The sequence below is a fragment of the Topomyia yanbarensis genome, chromosome 3 (assembly GCF_030247195.1).
Source record: "Topomyia yanbarensis strain Yona2022 chromosome 3, ASM3024719v1, whole genome shotgun sequence".
NCBI lineage: Eukaryota > Metazoa > Arthropoda > Insecta > Diptera > Culicidae > Topomyia > Topomyia yanbarensis.
Window position 1 is genome coordinate 258,296,774 of NC_080672.1, and position 17,075 is coordinate 258,313,848.

The 17,075-nt window shown below is 35.8% G+C and overlaps 1 protein-coding gene across 1 annotated transcript in view; it reads right to left on the minus strand.

Annotated features, from left to right (window-relative positions):
• Positions 1-235: 235 nt before the first annotated feature.
• The window catches only part of LOC131691949 (TBC1 domain family member 31), a 69,624-nt gene continuing 52,784 nt past the window's right edge, over positions 236-17,075 (minus strand). Inside the window, exons 5-9 of the mRNA XM_058978730.1 lie at positions 13,429-14,494; positions 12,355-12,557; positions 9,121-9,309; positions 5,235-5,342; positions 236-376 (exon numbers count right to left, since the gene is read on the minus strand). Coding sequence (XP_058834713.1) covers positions 296-376; positions 5,235-5,342; positions 9,121-9,309; positions 12,355-12,557; positions 13,429-14,494 — 1,647 coding nt within the window. The 3' untranslated portion in view covers positions 236-295. The remainder of the gene's footprint in view (positions 377-5,234; positions 5,343-9,120; positions 9,310-12,354; positions 12,558-13,428; positions 14,495-17,075) is intronic.

The following is a 17,075-nucleotide window of genomic DNA, read 5'->3' on the forward strand; positions in this document are numbered from 1 at the left end:
TTTAACATCCATCTTTATTTCGCTCGAGAAAATTACTGTATTTTTAATATCACTGTGTTGTCGCGCCTTGTACACAACCTGTGTTATTTTTAATTTATAAGTGGGAAAACATTGACTCACTCATATTCGTAATAAAATAAGGACGTGTGTGTATATGGGTATAATGTCATCTGTAGAGTTATACTAACATCAAACGCATTGTTAAATGTATATTTTATTTGAAGAAACGTGCTTAATACATAAATGGCTTGACTTATTTTTTTTTAAATGTGGTAAAAACGTGCTCCATACTGCATCAATGGTTAATCTCGTTTTGCTGTGCGTCAATCAGCGCTTCCAATTGAGCATAAATGTCCTTCATCCTTTCCGAATATTCCTATTGAAACAAAACAAAGGTTGTAAATAATGTAAACGACTCGAGAGTTTCGATTGGAAAAAGATTCATTTGCATTTGTTATTTGTATTATAATGTAATTCATGTAATATTTAGGTTGAACGGAATCCCGATCAGAGTTCAATATCAGAAATAATTTGTAATATAACAAGGCTCCCATCGCATTAATTTGTTGAGATATAAGATATAAAAATGAAAAACAAACTTATTGAACTTTGCTAATAACGATTTATCCATTCATTTTATTTATTGAATTTCACCTAATTGTGTAATATACGTTGACCGAATATAACCAAACCTTTAGATTTATCTCGAAGAAGCGCACGAAATCAACCGTACATAGTAGTTCGACCACTGTGACGATCGTGTTTATGGTTAATTTTACAACCAAATATTTTGATACAGCTGTAACTTTTTTGTGTTCACCTAGCTTTCTCTTCTGTTAGTGAAGTTTGATTCATGTCTATGCCAACTTTCGTATACTGTTCGAAAGGTGTACCAAATACTCAGCTTTCTGCAGATGAAAGTATACTCATTCAGTTTGAAACAAAAAAGTTATGAACAATTTTCTGAAGAGATATTTTTCGTCAAAAAATTTGTTCTCGATTTTGAACCCCCTAGGAAAAACAACTAAAAGTTCAGAAGTATGAAGTAATGTCTTTGCAGATTTACAGAAAGATGGTATTAAATACAGATTCCTTACACACACACTAGCAAAGTTTCAAAAATTGCAGCCAAACGAGCTGTCAACAAGTGCAGCCAAACGAGCATGCGGTTTTGTGAAGGGAATTAAAGGGACAAGCCCATGCAAAGCATTTGCTCAAAAACTCAAATCGTGTTTTGGTTTTTGGAGCTAACGTCAATCCGGCACTAACTGAGTCATATCAAGTTAGTATCGAATTCTGATGAAACGAAGTCCAAACGCAAATTCCATGACCAATTTTCTTCTTAGTGAAGAAAAAATAGTTTTCAATAAAATTTTTCTCCGCTCTTCCGTTTTATTGTCGAACCATATAATATCACCAAAATAAGGAATACCTTTACATTCCGTGTAATCCCAAAGGAATGCTTGAAGGGTTCTGATGCTTTCATGAGGTTAGATATCCATAATTTTTGTTCGCGGAGTTTGCTGAGAAGTTCTGAAAACTTAGTCGATTATCGAAAAAATACAGTAATATTTTTGTAGTATCGAAGACCGATCTCTGGAATTTCATGGCGAAAATGGGTTATAAATTGAACTATGGCTTCCAGAATGTCACGGCGAAACTGTATAAACCTAAACCGATTTAAGTCGAATTTGAAGGCCATTTTTCGTATCCCTAATCTTATCACTTCCCCAATCCTTCACATGAGGAAAGTGATGAAAAGACATATCACGGAAAAGCACCAATCTCCGATCAGTATGGGGAACGTGCTATTCGAGCCAGTCGCTACTAATTCCTAATGATACAGGCGATGGAATTGGCGCTTTCTTCGGTGTTTCATTTGGCGTTTTCTGTTTTGCTCCCTTTCTCACCTTCAAATCGATGTTCTCGGGAGTACTCCTTTCCGTGAGCTTTCTACCACGTTTCTATGACTTTTTCGGCGTAGCATTCTTTTTTGAGATGAACAACTGAACTGCAGTCTTCCAGTCTTCCAGTCTTCCAGTCTTCCAGTCTTCTAGTCTTCCAGTCTTCCAGTCTTCCAGTCTTCTAGTCTTCCAGTCTTCATTCAAGCTTTTTATGATTACATACCAAATTCGTTAGATATTTTTTGCATGTATCAGGACACTAGCAGTTGGAAAATTGGATTCTGAGATGATTATGACTTTCATTGGTCGATAAAAATGCGCCGAAAAAAATTCAGTTTAAGCAAGGAAAAGTTTTTTTCAAATAACTATTTTTCCTTGAAAGTGCCTTGAGTTTTTGACGGTATGTAGCGAACATAATTATTTATCTTGCAACAAAATTTCATCCAAATCAAAGAAGGGGGTTCTTTGTAAATCGACTATAAATTTTTAAAATTGATTTTTGTCAGTGTAGGAGTCGATGAAGTTTTTTTTTCAATATTTTTATTAAAAAATTTGACTAATTGTGAAAATCAATCCTACAACATTTTTTTTGTAGGATTTGTCATTTTTAAACTATAGTTATTTGAAAAAAAATGGTAAAAAAGTTTGACCCCTTCTCTAAAGACAGTCTAGATCATTTTTGGATAAACGAAGTATGCAAAGTGGCTTTTTGTGACACAGTTCTCGTGTACAGAAAGTTTGATTAAAATCTGAGAGGGTGCTGCCAACTCTGAATACGATTTAGCGAGAAATTCGGCAAGTAATCGAATTTCTGGTACACCAATCTTTTCCTCTGCAGAGTATTCTAAGAAGAGACACTTTGGGGGCTATCGATGTGGATACTGGAAAACACACACACAAATAATGAAATTTAAACGACATGTAAATTAATACGAATGTAAACATACAAAGATTGAATCAAAACTTTGATTGAAAATTACGTTAAAATCAATGCACTCAATTGGAGCATCAAAAAGCATATAATTTTACACTTTCATTCGTTTAATATTACATGTCATTCATATTACAGCAATATACGTGTAAAAATACATTGAAGACCATTGGTTTTCCGTTTGAAGAAACTGTAATTTTCAATTCACGTGTAGAATTATAATAAAATTAGTTGAAGAAAGCACGACAAGTCGTATGGATTTTTGGTGGAACTTAATTTTACATTTATATTCATGCTCCGAATATGTGCATGAAAATATACTTAAAATTACAAAATATTTTTTTCTGTGTGGGTTCGATTTTCAGAGGTGAAAAATGTCTGCTGATGTTTACCTTCGGAGTGGGAGTAAAGCTGCTGGTTCCGGTCCATGTGTTGTAATGGGTCGATACCTAGAGTCTAAAAGGCGGAGTTACCTCCCAGGCGTCGGTGATATGCACTCGGTGCGAATATAGACCGCCGGAGTATGATTCACAATAAAAAGAACTACTCAAAAAACAATTAAATTTCTTTCAGCAAATCCGAAGGTGTGAAGATTCTGGACGGCGATACATCGCGATGGTGCATCATCGAACATCACCAATTTAGTCAAGTCAGAAAAGGTTAACTCTCGACAAACATATGATGCTGGCGTATAAGTTGACTGTCAAATTCTCTTTGAAGAGGAATTCCAGACAAATTGTTATTGGTTAATCACAAAAAAGATCAGCCCCGAAAAATAAAACATTTCTCTTTTGTTTATTATCAACAACTGTGATTATTGAGTACCGGTTTGTTTGGAAATTTCGCACAAACTGAATTAAGCCTATATGACGTCATCATATGTTTGTTGAGAACTTGAATCCGGTCAGTGATTTTGTCGTCTTATTGTGATTTCAGAATAACTTGATTTCTATGAAGTTGAGAATCCCAGAATAAAATCGAATACATATCATTCCTGCAAGATATAGCATTAGATCAAAAATACTTCCAAGCTAACTCTGTTTCATCTGCACCCTTTTCTAGTATTTTAGATATATATAGGCGAATTCTCCTAGTTTTCTATAAAAAGGTGAAACTGTTTCATAAAAAAAATTTCAATATTTATGCTGTGATCGATATGTTAATAATAATGTTAAAAAAATTCATTTTTCTATTCAAGTTCGCTGAACTGTAAAGCTTTCGAATTGATTTTATCTACGTTAATACATTTACTATCACTACGCAGACTGACAAGACAAGTAGACTGATTCAATTTTTGACTTTTAGCTCCACCACTCTATTGATTCCTTGTATGGCCCTTAGTAATTGTGCAAATTTTGGTACCGATCGGTTGTGTCTACGGACCCTCCAAAAATTTCAAAGTTTATATGGAAGTTTGTATGGAAAATCGGTTAACATTGAAAATAAATTCTTAAAAAATCACCTATCAATCAATTAATCAGAACACTATATATAGGTAATCTTCTACTGAACCCATTCGTTGAACATTGTAATTTTGTGAAAATTCGTTGAGAAAAGTTATTAACTACAGAAGCAGCATGACTTCAAAACAAGTAGATTTTATTATTTATCATAGCAACCCTGTTTGAATAGCTGTATCTGCCATACGCAAGTGGTGGGTGACAAGTCTAGTTTACACTTGTATAACGATGTAGCTATTCAAACAGGGTTGCTATGGTTACTAAAAAAATCCACTTGTTTTGAAGTCATACTGCTTCTTTAGTTTATAACTTTTCTCAACGAATTTTCATAAACTTGCAATGTTCCCAGAATATGTTCAGTAGAAGAATACGTTTAGAAATATATAGTGTTCTGATTAATTGGTTGATGAGGTGATTTTTTATGAATTTATTTTCAATGTTAACCGATTTTCCATACAAAGTTCCATATAAACTTTGAAGTTTTTGAAGGTTTCGTAGACACAACCGATCGGTACCAAAATTTGCACAATTACTAAGGGCCATACAAGGAATCAGTAGAGCCTGGTGGAGCTAAAAGTCAAAAATTGAACCAGTCTATTGAACAGTGTATGTTTTGTATTTTTCCTAATGTGAATTTGCTAAACTATAAAAGACCAACATAGTGGAAACCTCAAATTGTAAGCATGAAAAACATTCGTACTCGAATTTTTTTATGATGTATGAAATTCTTTCATCTTTATAGTAATATAAAAAAAATATTTAGATTGTATTCCCCTAGTTTAAATAAATTCAATGTAAAAGAAATCTAAAGAAATTAGCACCGTCAAACTAAAATATACATGCCATATCAAATGGACGAATTGAATATAAAAGCATGCTAATATTTTGTGAGCGGGTTACCATAAATTCATTAGAGCTTGTTTTGAAAAATCTACATACTTCTATTTCCGTTCCTTTTGCAGTCTTAATGCCTTCTGTAGGCGCCATTCGGTTGTTGATACTACTACAATTTTCATATAGCAGGCCTGATCGATTATAACACGATACCTGTAAAATAGAAGAAAGTACGTTTTGAAATATAACAATCGCCAGTCAATTTCAGGATTTACGCTTAATATACAAGAGTCATTCTGCGTTAGAATAAAAAACAAATTTTAGATTCCTTTAAAAAAAAATGCTTGCGTTCTTTAGCGAAAAATATTCGACACGCGTTTTGTAGTGACCACAACAAAACGCGCCTTTCAATATTTGAGCCCCTGTTCAAAATTTCGGAAGAAACAGTCGGTGGATTTTTGAATGCCTGTATCACAGAGAACAGACATCCATGATCGAACATAAATATTTAAAAAAACGTGTATAAACATTTGAATTAATATACGATAAACACTAGCGCCGCTACACCAACCTATCCCAACTATCCGTCAAATCCATTCCGGAACCAGTTCGAAATTCTGAATAGATTCAGAATGGAATCTGGCTCAAAAAACCAACCGATTCCGACTCTATCGGTTGATGCATTTGAGCTGGAATTCATACTGAAAGTTCGAACCGGTTCCGGACTAGTTTGACTGGGTAGAAGAATAACCGCTGTCAATTCTGTCGAATTCAGCCACAAAAAAATATGACGACAGTAGCGCACCTGGTTTGGGTATCCCAACTACCTTCGAAACCGTTAGAGATTTTACACAAGTTGAATGATGAAGATGGACGTCTGTTCTCTGTGCTTGTATCTTTCATTGTACTGAACGGAATTACACCATGATTGTGCTAACCAGCCAGAAAAATGCGCATCCACTTTATATTATTTTTTTAGTACGCAAGACTGAAACTGATTTTCAGAAAATCTTTCGAATGCGAAGTGGAAAAACGTAATTTCACTGCCTATTTCAGGCAGAGCCGTCAATATGTGGCACCAAAAAGACGAATACGAAAGTCCCGCTTGTTGGTTTTCTATCATTCGTAGCTTGGGTATTGAACGAGCAACACATGAAACGGTGCAGACGGTGAAGAAAAATAATCTCAGCTGTGTTAGCATAAACCTGTACACATCTAAGCCGAGTAGCCCTTTTTGGATGCTAGTACCACATGTACCCAGGATTGCAACTACTTTTCAAAAAAAATCTGACAGTTCTACTTAAAATTTTCCGACAAAATCTGTCACTGGACAGCGACCTAAAAATCATCGTCTTCACATAATAGATTTTTATTAAATTTGGGAAATAATACCCAAAATTCCCAAAATGTATACTATCGTTTTAGGTACATTATAATTTGTGTGTAACAATTTCTATAATTTCAAAACCTAGCACAATGAGAGTTTTCTCTTTTTGTCTAGAAGCTGCAAAAACTATTGAACGTTTGATGTACTTATGTTGTATAGGGTAATCAGCCTATATTTGCTCTGTTTCTATTATCGCCCTATCCATTTGAAGCTGTTGGGTAGTTTTCGTCGCGTTTAACCGTTATGTGTCCGCCGCGGTACCTGTTTACTTTTTCAGGTTTCAATTAATGAAAATCCAATGGTTTATCCATAGCTGGAGATTGAAACTTTGTGACATCTTAGCACTTCACTAAGCCATGTTTTTGGGTTAATAATATTGTTGATATAGTAAGGGGGGGGGGGAGTAAGGAGGGTCTCCTGAATTTTTTTACAACGTAACAGGCCGACGAGGGTACCCACAAAAATAAAATGACAATAGATTTTATTTTCGTGGATACCCGGGTAGCCTCGTCGGCCTGTTACGTTGTAAAAGAATTCAGGAGACCCTCCTTACTCCCCCCCCCCCTTACTATATCAACAATATTATTAACCCAAAAACATGGCTTAGTGAAGTTCTAAGATGTCACAAAGTTTCAATTTCCAGCTATGGATAAACCATTGGATTTTCATTAATTGAAGGAAATTTCCAACCGATTTCGACATTTTTTGGGTGTTTTGGATTTAGGAACCCCTCCACTTTTAGTTGTTCTAGTGCTAGGATGTAATTGCTTCAGTAGGCTGTATCTCGTGGATTTGGAACCATTTGGTGATTTGACCCCGGAACGGACATTCCGGAACAGGTTCCCGTAGGGCCGTAAGTGGCCATTCCGAGGTCCAATTGCCATATGGTCCCGCAACAAATGAATAATAATAATGATAAATAATGATACTCAGATTGCTGGGACATTATAAAAATTTACGAATCATGCCCCAGTAGTGGAATATTGCTCCGGAAAATCCGGATTACTATTGCTCCGGAAAATCCGGATAGATCCATTCATTCGGTTCAATTTCACAGAATCAAAAAGTGGACGAGCTCCTGAATCCAAAACATCTTAAAGTGTCCTAATCGGTTAAAGAAAGTTATAATAAAGTTAAAGTTATAAGCATTTCCATTGGTGGGTACCCGGGTACCCTCGTCAGCCTATTAAAGGTTTTTTTTTGTTGGACACATAACGGTTAAACAGCATTTTATCGTGTCCAGATTGTTATATTAGCTCATAAGAACAAAGTAATGATGCTTATGATAATTTACACGCATTCCATCGATTATAGGCCGAGTAATTAATGAAATAGTGCGGCACCTTCACTAATAGGACCAACATTAGCTCTTTACCCTATTTTCGTGTGATAAGATGAAAAAGTAGATGGTGGAATTCTCATGTCCTAAAATATTTTTTGGAGGTTTGTAGGTAACTATCATTATAGCTGCTTATGTTTTATTTGCACATACGTTTGATATTACGGGTTCTGTGATCAGTAGATACGGGTAGGCTTGGCTGGGTCTTCTCCTACTGATATATGACTCATCCGAGGGTTAATTTCAGATTTTGGTGCGTTAGCTAGTAGCGACGCCAGTTGGATAAAATTAGGTATTTTAACACAGGGTAAGAAAACGATTAATAGGATGCGACCGCCTCCATGGATTGACTACAGTATTTAGTTTGTTGAATAAAATATCACCCACTTGGAGAATTTTTACTTTTCAAATCAAAAAGCATTTATTAGTGTTATCAAACCAGTCAGGAGAATTTTTTTTTCAAATTTTTTTTAGTTCAAATGTGATTTTCATTTCGTTGGTTGGAAAGTAACATACCTAACAAAAAACCAATTTTAAAACATCTAACCGAAACTTGCTCGTAATAAGTTCTCGCTAACATGCACCGAGCCGCAAATCTTGAACTGAATAAATTGTGACGTCAGTCGAAGGCTATTGTTCTAAGCCATCGTCGAATCTAAGCACCCCCATTCTAGATCTGACAGTGTAGCAATTTATCGAAGGACCATTGCATCTACTATGGTTATTATTCATGATATTGAACCAAATATTCCGATTTTTGTTTCGGGAGATTTTAATATAGAAATTTCAAAACAGGAGAATATACATTTTGTTCATTTCTTGAATGAATTCCAAAAGTTTTGTATTTTCTTTGATTTTACACCAGCTACTACGTTTAGAGATATATACACACGTGTTTGTCAAAACCGTCAATACAGAAATCCGAAGATATATTTCGTAGTTCTCTTATCACAGACCTACACTTTGTATGATTGGTCTAGTGCATTAATTTGTAATCTGCAATGTTTTGTATTTTAGTAAAATTCTTACCGCTCGCATCTAGATAGTACCAGTAAAACTAGTAGGATATAAAAAAAATCCCTGCACCAATATACCAAATTGTGCCCAAAATAAGTTATTATCTATTTTGAGTGCATATTAAGGCTTAATAACACCAAGGGTAACAATAAATAATTTCGGCAAAGATTCCGCCTCAGTTATTCCTATGTGTGTCATTTACATACCGATGGCATGTAGTCGAAATGCAAGGAAAACGAGAAAATTACCCTTTCAATGTCCTGCTGGAGTTTCCGTTTCTGGCGTTCCAATTGTTGAATAGACTGATGGTATCGCTGCTCCAAAGAATTGTCATCTACGAGTTTAAGATTTGTCTCTTGCTGATGTGCTTGCAGTTCCATTTCTTTCAACTTGATGTCCTCTTCGGCAAACATCATATCCGTTTCGTCTCGCAATCTCTGTGGATAATTAAATAAATGTATTCCCATCATTATGAAAATGTCAAATTTAAAATGCAAGTAGCTTAGCTTAGCTTAGCCTATGTAGACTTCCCGTAGTTGCACGTCGTAGCTGACCGACTGAGTGAAACTACGCAATGAACCAGAAAAGTGATGCTTGGGAGGAGCAAATAATTAACTGACTCAAAACTTTCATAAAAATGGCCAATAACGACGCCGGCCACGACCAATGCTGTTCTACCGAGGAAGGGAAGAAATGTTAGTTCGGCACTCGCTATTGATAGAGATCGAGACTACCTCTGCATCAACATGAGCATCACGGGAAAGAAATTGTGTTATTAGGAAAGGGAAAAAATCAGAAGGTATGTCTTGGTAAACAATATGATCATAGATAATAGACATTTAGGCTCGATTCGAATCATGTGTAAATACCCCCTACTGAAATTCCGAATAAATCAGACTCTGAAATACGTTTGGCAAACGTTTGTATGTGAAAATGTCTGTTATCTGTGATATGATCTAAGCTATATGTACGAAAGTCGTTCGCGATCGATCTCGAATTCGAATTCGAATTCCGGCCAGTCAGCCATCGGAAGTGCTACTTCCGTTACTACAGTGCATCCCAGTATTTCATTAGCAAATATGTTCTAAATGTTCTAAATATCACAAGCACTCAAATCTATATTGAACTAGCTAATACACATCGCGCATTGCTGCGATTTTTAACGAAGTAGGAGGAAAACGCAATTTGTTCCGCAGCGCCATCTGGCGGGCAGATAATCCCCAACCAATAGCACACAAACACGCTCAATAACAAATGCCTACTATGTATAAATTTTACGGCAATCTGTTAAGCCGTTTGGGAGTTCATAAATTATATAAATACAAACATTGAGTTTTATATATAGATTGTGATTCATGCACTGGGAATCATGAGATAGTTCACGAATCAATGAAAAATATTTTATGGTTTTGTAAACTCTTTCACGAGCACGAATGGTTATTAATCAATGTTATACTAGGAATCATGAACCAGTTCACGAATACCTGAATAATATTTTATGATTTTTCGAACTATTTCACGAGCACGAATGGTCAGTCGTGACTATTATACTAGGAGTTATGAGTTAATTCATGATACATGAACAATATTTTATGATTTTCACGGGCACGCATGATAAGGCTATAATACTAGGAATCATGAACCAGTTCACGTTTCGATCAATATATTTTTTTTGCGAATGATTTCAAGAGCACGAATGGTGAATTATGACTAATATACTAGGAATGATGAACCGGTTCACGAATACATGAGTAATATATTATGATTTTGTGAACTATTTCACGAGTAAGAATTATGAGTCGTGACTCATACGTTAGAAATAATGACTCAGTTCACGTATACATGAAAAGTATTTTATAACTTTGTGGACTATTTCGGTAGTACGGGTATTGAATCGTCACTAATATATTAGGAATCATGAACTAGTTCACGATGATTGGAAGAATTCATGAATAATATTCCGAGTTTCGTGAAATAGTTCACGAGAAAATATGTTTAGATTTTATGAACTAATTCACAATCACGAAAACTAGTACATCGTATAGTCGGGCTCTGAATGATGTTTCTAATTCAATAAATAAAACCACGAGTCAACTTTTGGTTTGATGAATAATGTTCATGGAGTTGTAAACTAATTCACGCACAGGAAATTGATTTGGTAATGACATAAACTATGACAGAAGTTTACAAAACAAAAACAAATATCTCCACTAATAAAAGCGTTATATGGGCATTACTGAAGAGAATTTTAACATAATTATAAAACAGACGATTTTTGTTCATGATCCTGTAACGTAAAAACGTGATTATTCCAGAATTCATGACACTTTATTAACGATTTTGGGAACATTTTTGTCCCTGTAGTTTTTAAACGCTCGTATGTGTGGCTCCACGTCACAGAAAAATAAAGTTTTCGTTCATAATGAATTTATAAATAAACCTTAACATTGCATTAGGTCCATTGTAGTATTGTAGTAAATCGTAAAATGAAATTATTTTCGTTATGTTACTATGTTTTAAGTGCCGCAAGGTTCTACTGTATCGTATTTTTTCCTATTTTCTGTAAGTTTAAGACTAAGAGAAACGAATGCAATGAAAATTGAAAGACGGATAGGTATTCTAGAGCGAATCCATTATAAATTTAGAACGGAAAACTATGACTAGGCAGGCTCATATGGACATGATCGAAAGGAAATGTCAAGAATCCTTTGCCTTCTGCTGGTAGGAGTTGGGCTTTCCACCCAAGTCTACCGCATAGTCGTTGATATAACATTACTCATCGTCATGTTTTACCGCCGACACAAATCCTCGCCTAGAACGACCGTGCGATCATTATGTTCCCTTTCTGCTAGCATCAAGCCGTGACGTATGCATTCAATCGACAGCAAGCTATCGGTGCCGCGCAGATCCTTTTGTGATTGAACTAGTTATTGATATTTTCGTACCGCACACGGATGGCTGATAGCAATAACGATAAATTGACCAAAGTAGCATTAGGATATGCCAGCAGAAGACAAAAGATAAGCCCGTAAGATTTTAGGCCTGTTTCTAATGATCCTGCCACTTCTAGTTTTCCGATCTGTGTACTTCACATCCTAGCTCTCTCTTGAGTACTATGGCTCTAAATTTTCATAACCTTCCCTACTCAGTAATCTCTAGCTAATTGAATGTCTGTAATAAGTTAAAAATATATGCAATAAAGTATCACACTATTTGCATTTCTGATGCTTGTTTCAGGGTATTAGCATGTTTCTTACATAACTGTTATGAATCAGTATTTACAAACTTCATGTCTGTAACCAGCATTTTCAATGCACAACAGAAGTAAAAAAGCAATTTCATGGCACAGCAATAATGGAACCATATATTATGCCAAATATAGCTTTTAAAACGTCTAAAATCATTATTAGTTGTTCGTTAGGACGTAAGCATGGTCATTTTTGGTAACAAGAATATTATTTATAATTTAAGATATAACTCACCTCGCGTTGCAGAGTTTTCAATAACCTGTCAAGTTCAGATTCCCGAGCTGCAGCATTATGTCGCAGTTGGACGTTCCTACTTTCCAACAAAACTTCATTTTCTCGCTCTCGAAGTTGTTTCTTATGAAGCAACAAAAGTTTACGCTGCATATCAATTCTCCTCACTTCTGTTGCCAAAGCCTCCTCGAATTTCCGCTCCACCTCTGTAATGGACCAGAATTTATTCTTCATGCTGTTTTCATACTCCATTTAAATTTACATTAAAAGAATCGTGATAGATAACCTCTCACCATTGACTACCTAAAAGAATGGACGAGGATTTTCAAAATTTATGACAGTATTTTGTGGATCTTCTTTGTATATTGTATATTACTCTATCATTTTACTTCAGTGACTTGCCGGTGAAAAATTGGATGTCCACCGGTAAATCTAAAGGTGCTATCAATATTTTCATTTTGCATTCGGTCGATTTACGAGCTACAATTACCATACAACGGTTGAAAAAACCATGGCGGTAAAGTGAGAAAGCTTCAAATATAGGGTCATGAGCCTATTTTAGCCATATTTCTATTATTACCCTAAAAAGCAATTGATTATAGCAGCGTCTGCAATCTTTGTTCAACGCATTGGGTCAAATGGTAGGGCGATAATTGGGATACGCGAATAGAGTTTTCGTTGCGTTCATACACGAGCGTTTCACAGTTTTTGGGCCATTCGTGTTATTATATTGGTTCTTACAGAGGGGGTAAAGGTTTCAGCGTGAAAAAAACACTTTTTGCGCAAAAAAAGTGTTTTTCTCACGCAGAAACCCTTATTCCCTCCTTAATAATTAATTAGTAATTAATAAAATAGGGAGGCGTCCTCCGTAATGGGGCAAAAATATGCTCTTTACCCAATATTTACCAAAAAAAAATTAAATGTGTATATGTGATTTATTTTAATGTGCACTGTAGTAATTTATAGTTTCATAAATATAGGAACAAAAAATATCCCTTTAATATTACGTACTAGATAAAACCAATTTGTATTTCTGTATTTTTCCAGTGACGCTAGTCGTTGGAATGAAAAACCTACCTTTCATACGCTTGGCATGCTCTTCCTGTACCAAACTATCCATCATTCGATTGTGCAGCGTGCTCTCCAGCTTTTCCATTTTCAAAATCTTTGCTTCGAGTCGGTTTTGTTCTGTTTTCAAACAATTCAATTCATCTGCTCTGATTTCAACCAGCTGTTTTGGGAAATTACTGAACTTGCTATAGGTGCTATTGCAAGTAGATCCTCCACTACTTCGGCTGGATTTTTGACGATATGATTCATTAGTGCCCTTTTCTGAGTCCGTTATGCCACCAAGAGAGCGGAAGGATTTCATATAATATCGTGGATGATTGTTGTCTGTACACTTTTCCATCATATCGTATGCCCTTTTCAGCACCCGGCTAATATCTGCCACTGATGGTTCATGGAAAAATGCTCTTATGTCATCCTCCGTGGTGCACTTCATGATGGTCGCTCTGTGACCCGCATTGTACGCTACGATGAAAAATACCATGAAATAGGGCTCATTCGAAATCACATGATCCCATAGCCGACTCCATTGATTAGTATTGAAATTTTCCGCAAAGGCAGTTTCCATCATTGTCATCGCATAAATTCGCGAAGACACATTGCGCTCGCGATAAAAAATCATCAACTTAGGCTCGTACTCGCACAGGATATTCTCTATCATGCCCAAATAATTGAACGGTTCCAGTGGAACGAATTCAAACCACAGCTGGCAATGGTTGAGCAAAACTGTGGCAACGGTTTCGAAGCAAGTAAGCGAATCATTGTGGTAAATCCTTACAAAGGGAAACACGAAAAACGGCAGGAAATCGCAATGAGCAAAAACCGATGACCAGTGAGCGAGACAGGATACACATTTTTTAACGTTTCGAACAATCCGCGCCTCAAAGTTCGAAAACTTCACATCGTAGTCAGACACACAAGCGTGATTCCCCTTCATCAGCAAAGTATTGAAGCAATCGGAGTTTTGTGGTAACTCCAACAATGCTCGCCAAATAGTGGCCCGATGCTTTTCGGGGTATTCGCCAAATTCTTTCAGTATTGGCCGAAGTCTGTTTTTGTCCAGTGTTTTGGAAATCTGCAATAGATCGTAAAAGGCAATTGGTTTGTGTCGGCAACTATATACACATAGCAGACGAAATGAAAACATGGGATGATTTGGATGCTCTGCATCTATTTTACTGATGGGATGTGTGCGAATGTGCATATATGATGTGATGTGATAGGTTTTCAGGCCCATCGATTAATTTCGTTTTAGATTTTGCAAGAGCCCTAGATAGAGGCAATACAAGAGATGATGCTTGAATAAACATGTACGAAGACTGAAACCAAAAGTTCAAATCGAAGCCACAACAACGGTTCAAATCAAGCAATGTTGTAATGTTAAGACTTAGACTTCAGAACAATAGGCTTTATTAACGTGGAATTTTAGAACATTGGGCTTGAGAATTTGATTATTTATTACATTAACTTTAGAAAGTTAAAAACTTCACAAACTTAAGAAATTAAGGGCCGATTTCTACACCCTCGCTTAACTTTTAAAGCATAATGCCCCTACGGTCATGGGGTTTGACATGGGTGTTTGAAATGGATTCAGACCATGAAAACACCATCACCACGGTCTGGTAGATCCCATATAAAATACCATATGTTGGTATATTTATGGGTAATCGAGACTATTTTGTGGGTCTTCAAGGGGCTATGTGGTGTTTGAACCCATGAGTATTTGCTCGGGTTACCAGTACGTTTAAAGCTGGTTTAAACGTTAAGCGAGCGTGAAGAAAACGGCCCTATGAATCTTTAGAAATTTAAAAACTTTAAAATTAATACACACAAAACCTTAGCACTTTATATTTACAAATTTTCGACCTCAACTCGAAAAATTTCGAAACATTGGGAATTTGGAAATTTTAGATATTTGGAATCTTTAGAAAGTGTTAAATATTGGGAATTTAGAAACTTTACAAAATTTGGACAGTTAAGGGATTCCAATACTGAAGAACTTGGAAAAATAGGCATATTTCAAGAATTTTTCTAGACGCAATAAAAAGGTGAATCGAGATCTTGTCATATGAAATTTATAGTACTAGTTAGGAAGCATAAAAAATTATTTTTGAAGTGATTTTGTCACAAGATTGCGGCTGTACAGCCTTTTCCCGAAGACGCCTCTTTTTGGAAAGGATCGACGACCGGAAACCTAGCTCCCGTAATTTTTAACCTAGATCTTAAAGCTAAAGTTTTTTCGATTTCTCATAACAATAGCAAGCAACTAGGATTTTTTCGCGAAATGGCGCTCATTTTAGTCAAAAAAAAACTGTTTTAATCCACCTAGCGGTGCAATTGTATCTTTCTCAATCATGAACAGCTAGGACTTCATGGTTGGTTATGTTCATTATCAATTGTTTAATGTAGAGGAGCCCGGGGCTAGTTAGCGGTTGGGGTAAGTTGGCGGAATCCCCTTTTCTCCGTTTCTATTAGACATAAAGCGCTGTCTCTCGTTGTGAACCTCAAGTAATGTGAAACACATTATCCAATGTGTTTTTGTTGTAAAACATTTTATTTTGTAGAAGCTGTGGGCGATATTGTGTTTTTGAGCATACTTTGTAAATTTTCTTAATTTTAAACATGTTGTGTTATTTAAGGTGGTTTTCAATATATTCCTCGAATGATTATATTTTTCGATAGTGCGTGAAAAGAGCTTTCAGTATCCGTATAGATATTACACCTATCCATACACAAAAGTAATTTTTTAAATCCTTTTTTTATAAAAAGTGCGGTTGGGGTAAGTTGGCGGTGACACACACGGGGCAAGTTGGCGGTACTATTTATAGTGCAAAAATAGTCATCAAATATTTTCATTTCTGGAATTCACTCCAAAGTAAGAGAGACTTTTTCTTGTGTCTCTCGTCAATGCAGGGGACAATTATTTCGGCCAATCGCCTGAAGAATTTCGAAAATTTGCTTTTGAATATGGAGTGCGCGTCGAAGTCAATATGACGGGGTATTGAGACTGAAATATAATGAAAAGTGTCGAATAATATACATTTTTATTGAAAAGACAATTGGCACATTTCATACGGACCACTGATGTAATCGAATTTCCATTTGATTGCTTATTTGTTGGCATTCCGCCATCTTACCCCACACCCCAACGTATGAAACATTTTCATAAAATTCAGAAATGTTGCCAACAGTCTGCCCTTTCATGCAACGTGTTCTATTTTACAAGATCTACCAAAATCCAAGCGGTAAAAAATGAAAACTGAAAACACCGCCAACTAGCCCCGGTCTCTCCTATATAACATATTTAGTATACATGACATGACAACTATTAACAAGAAAAAACAAGTCGAAAACTTGAACCGTCAATCGGCGGTTTAAGACTCAGTTTGGTTGCCTTTATCAGCTGATGAGAGAAGAAGGGTAACATTTGCACCATGTGTAGGACCGATATTTGATGTTCAAAAGGTTTAAACACCAAATCGGTCAAAAAGTCGATATTTGTTAAAAAAAATCGAGATGACATAGAATTTCGACGTTTCATGCAATTTAAGGATATTTTCTATAGTTCCGCATGAAATTTTATACACGCCTATGGGGATATATATACTAGAGTAACAAGAAAAAAAAATTCGTCGATTCCTAGTCCCACCAGGAGT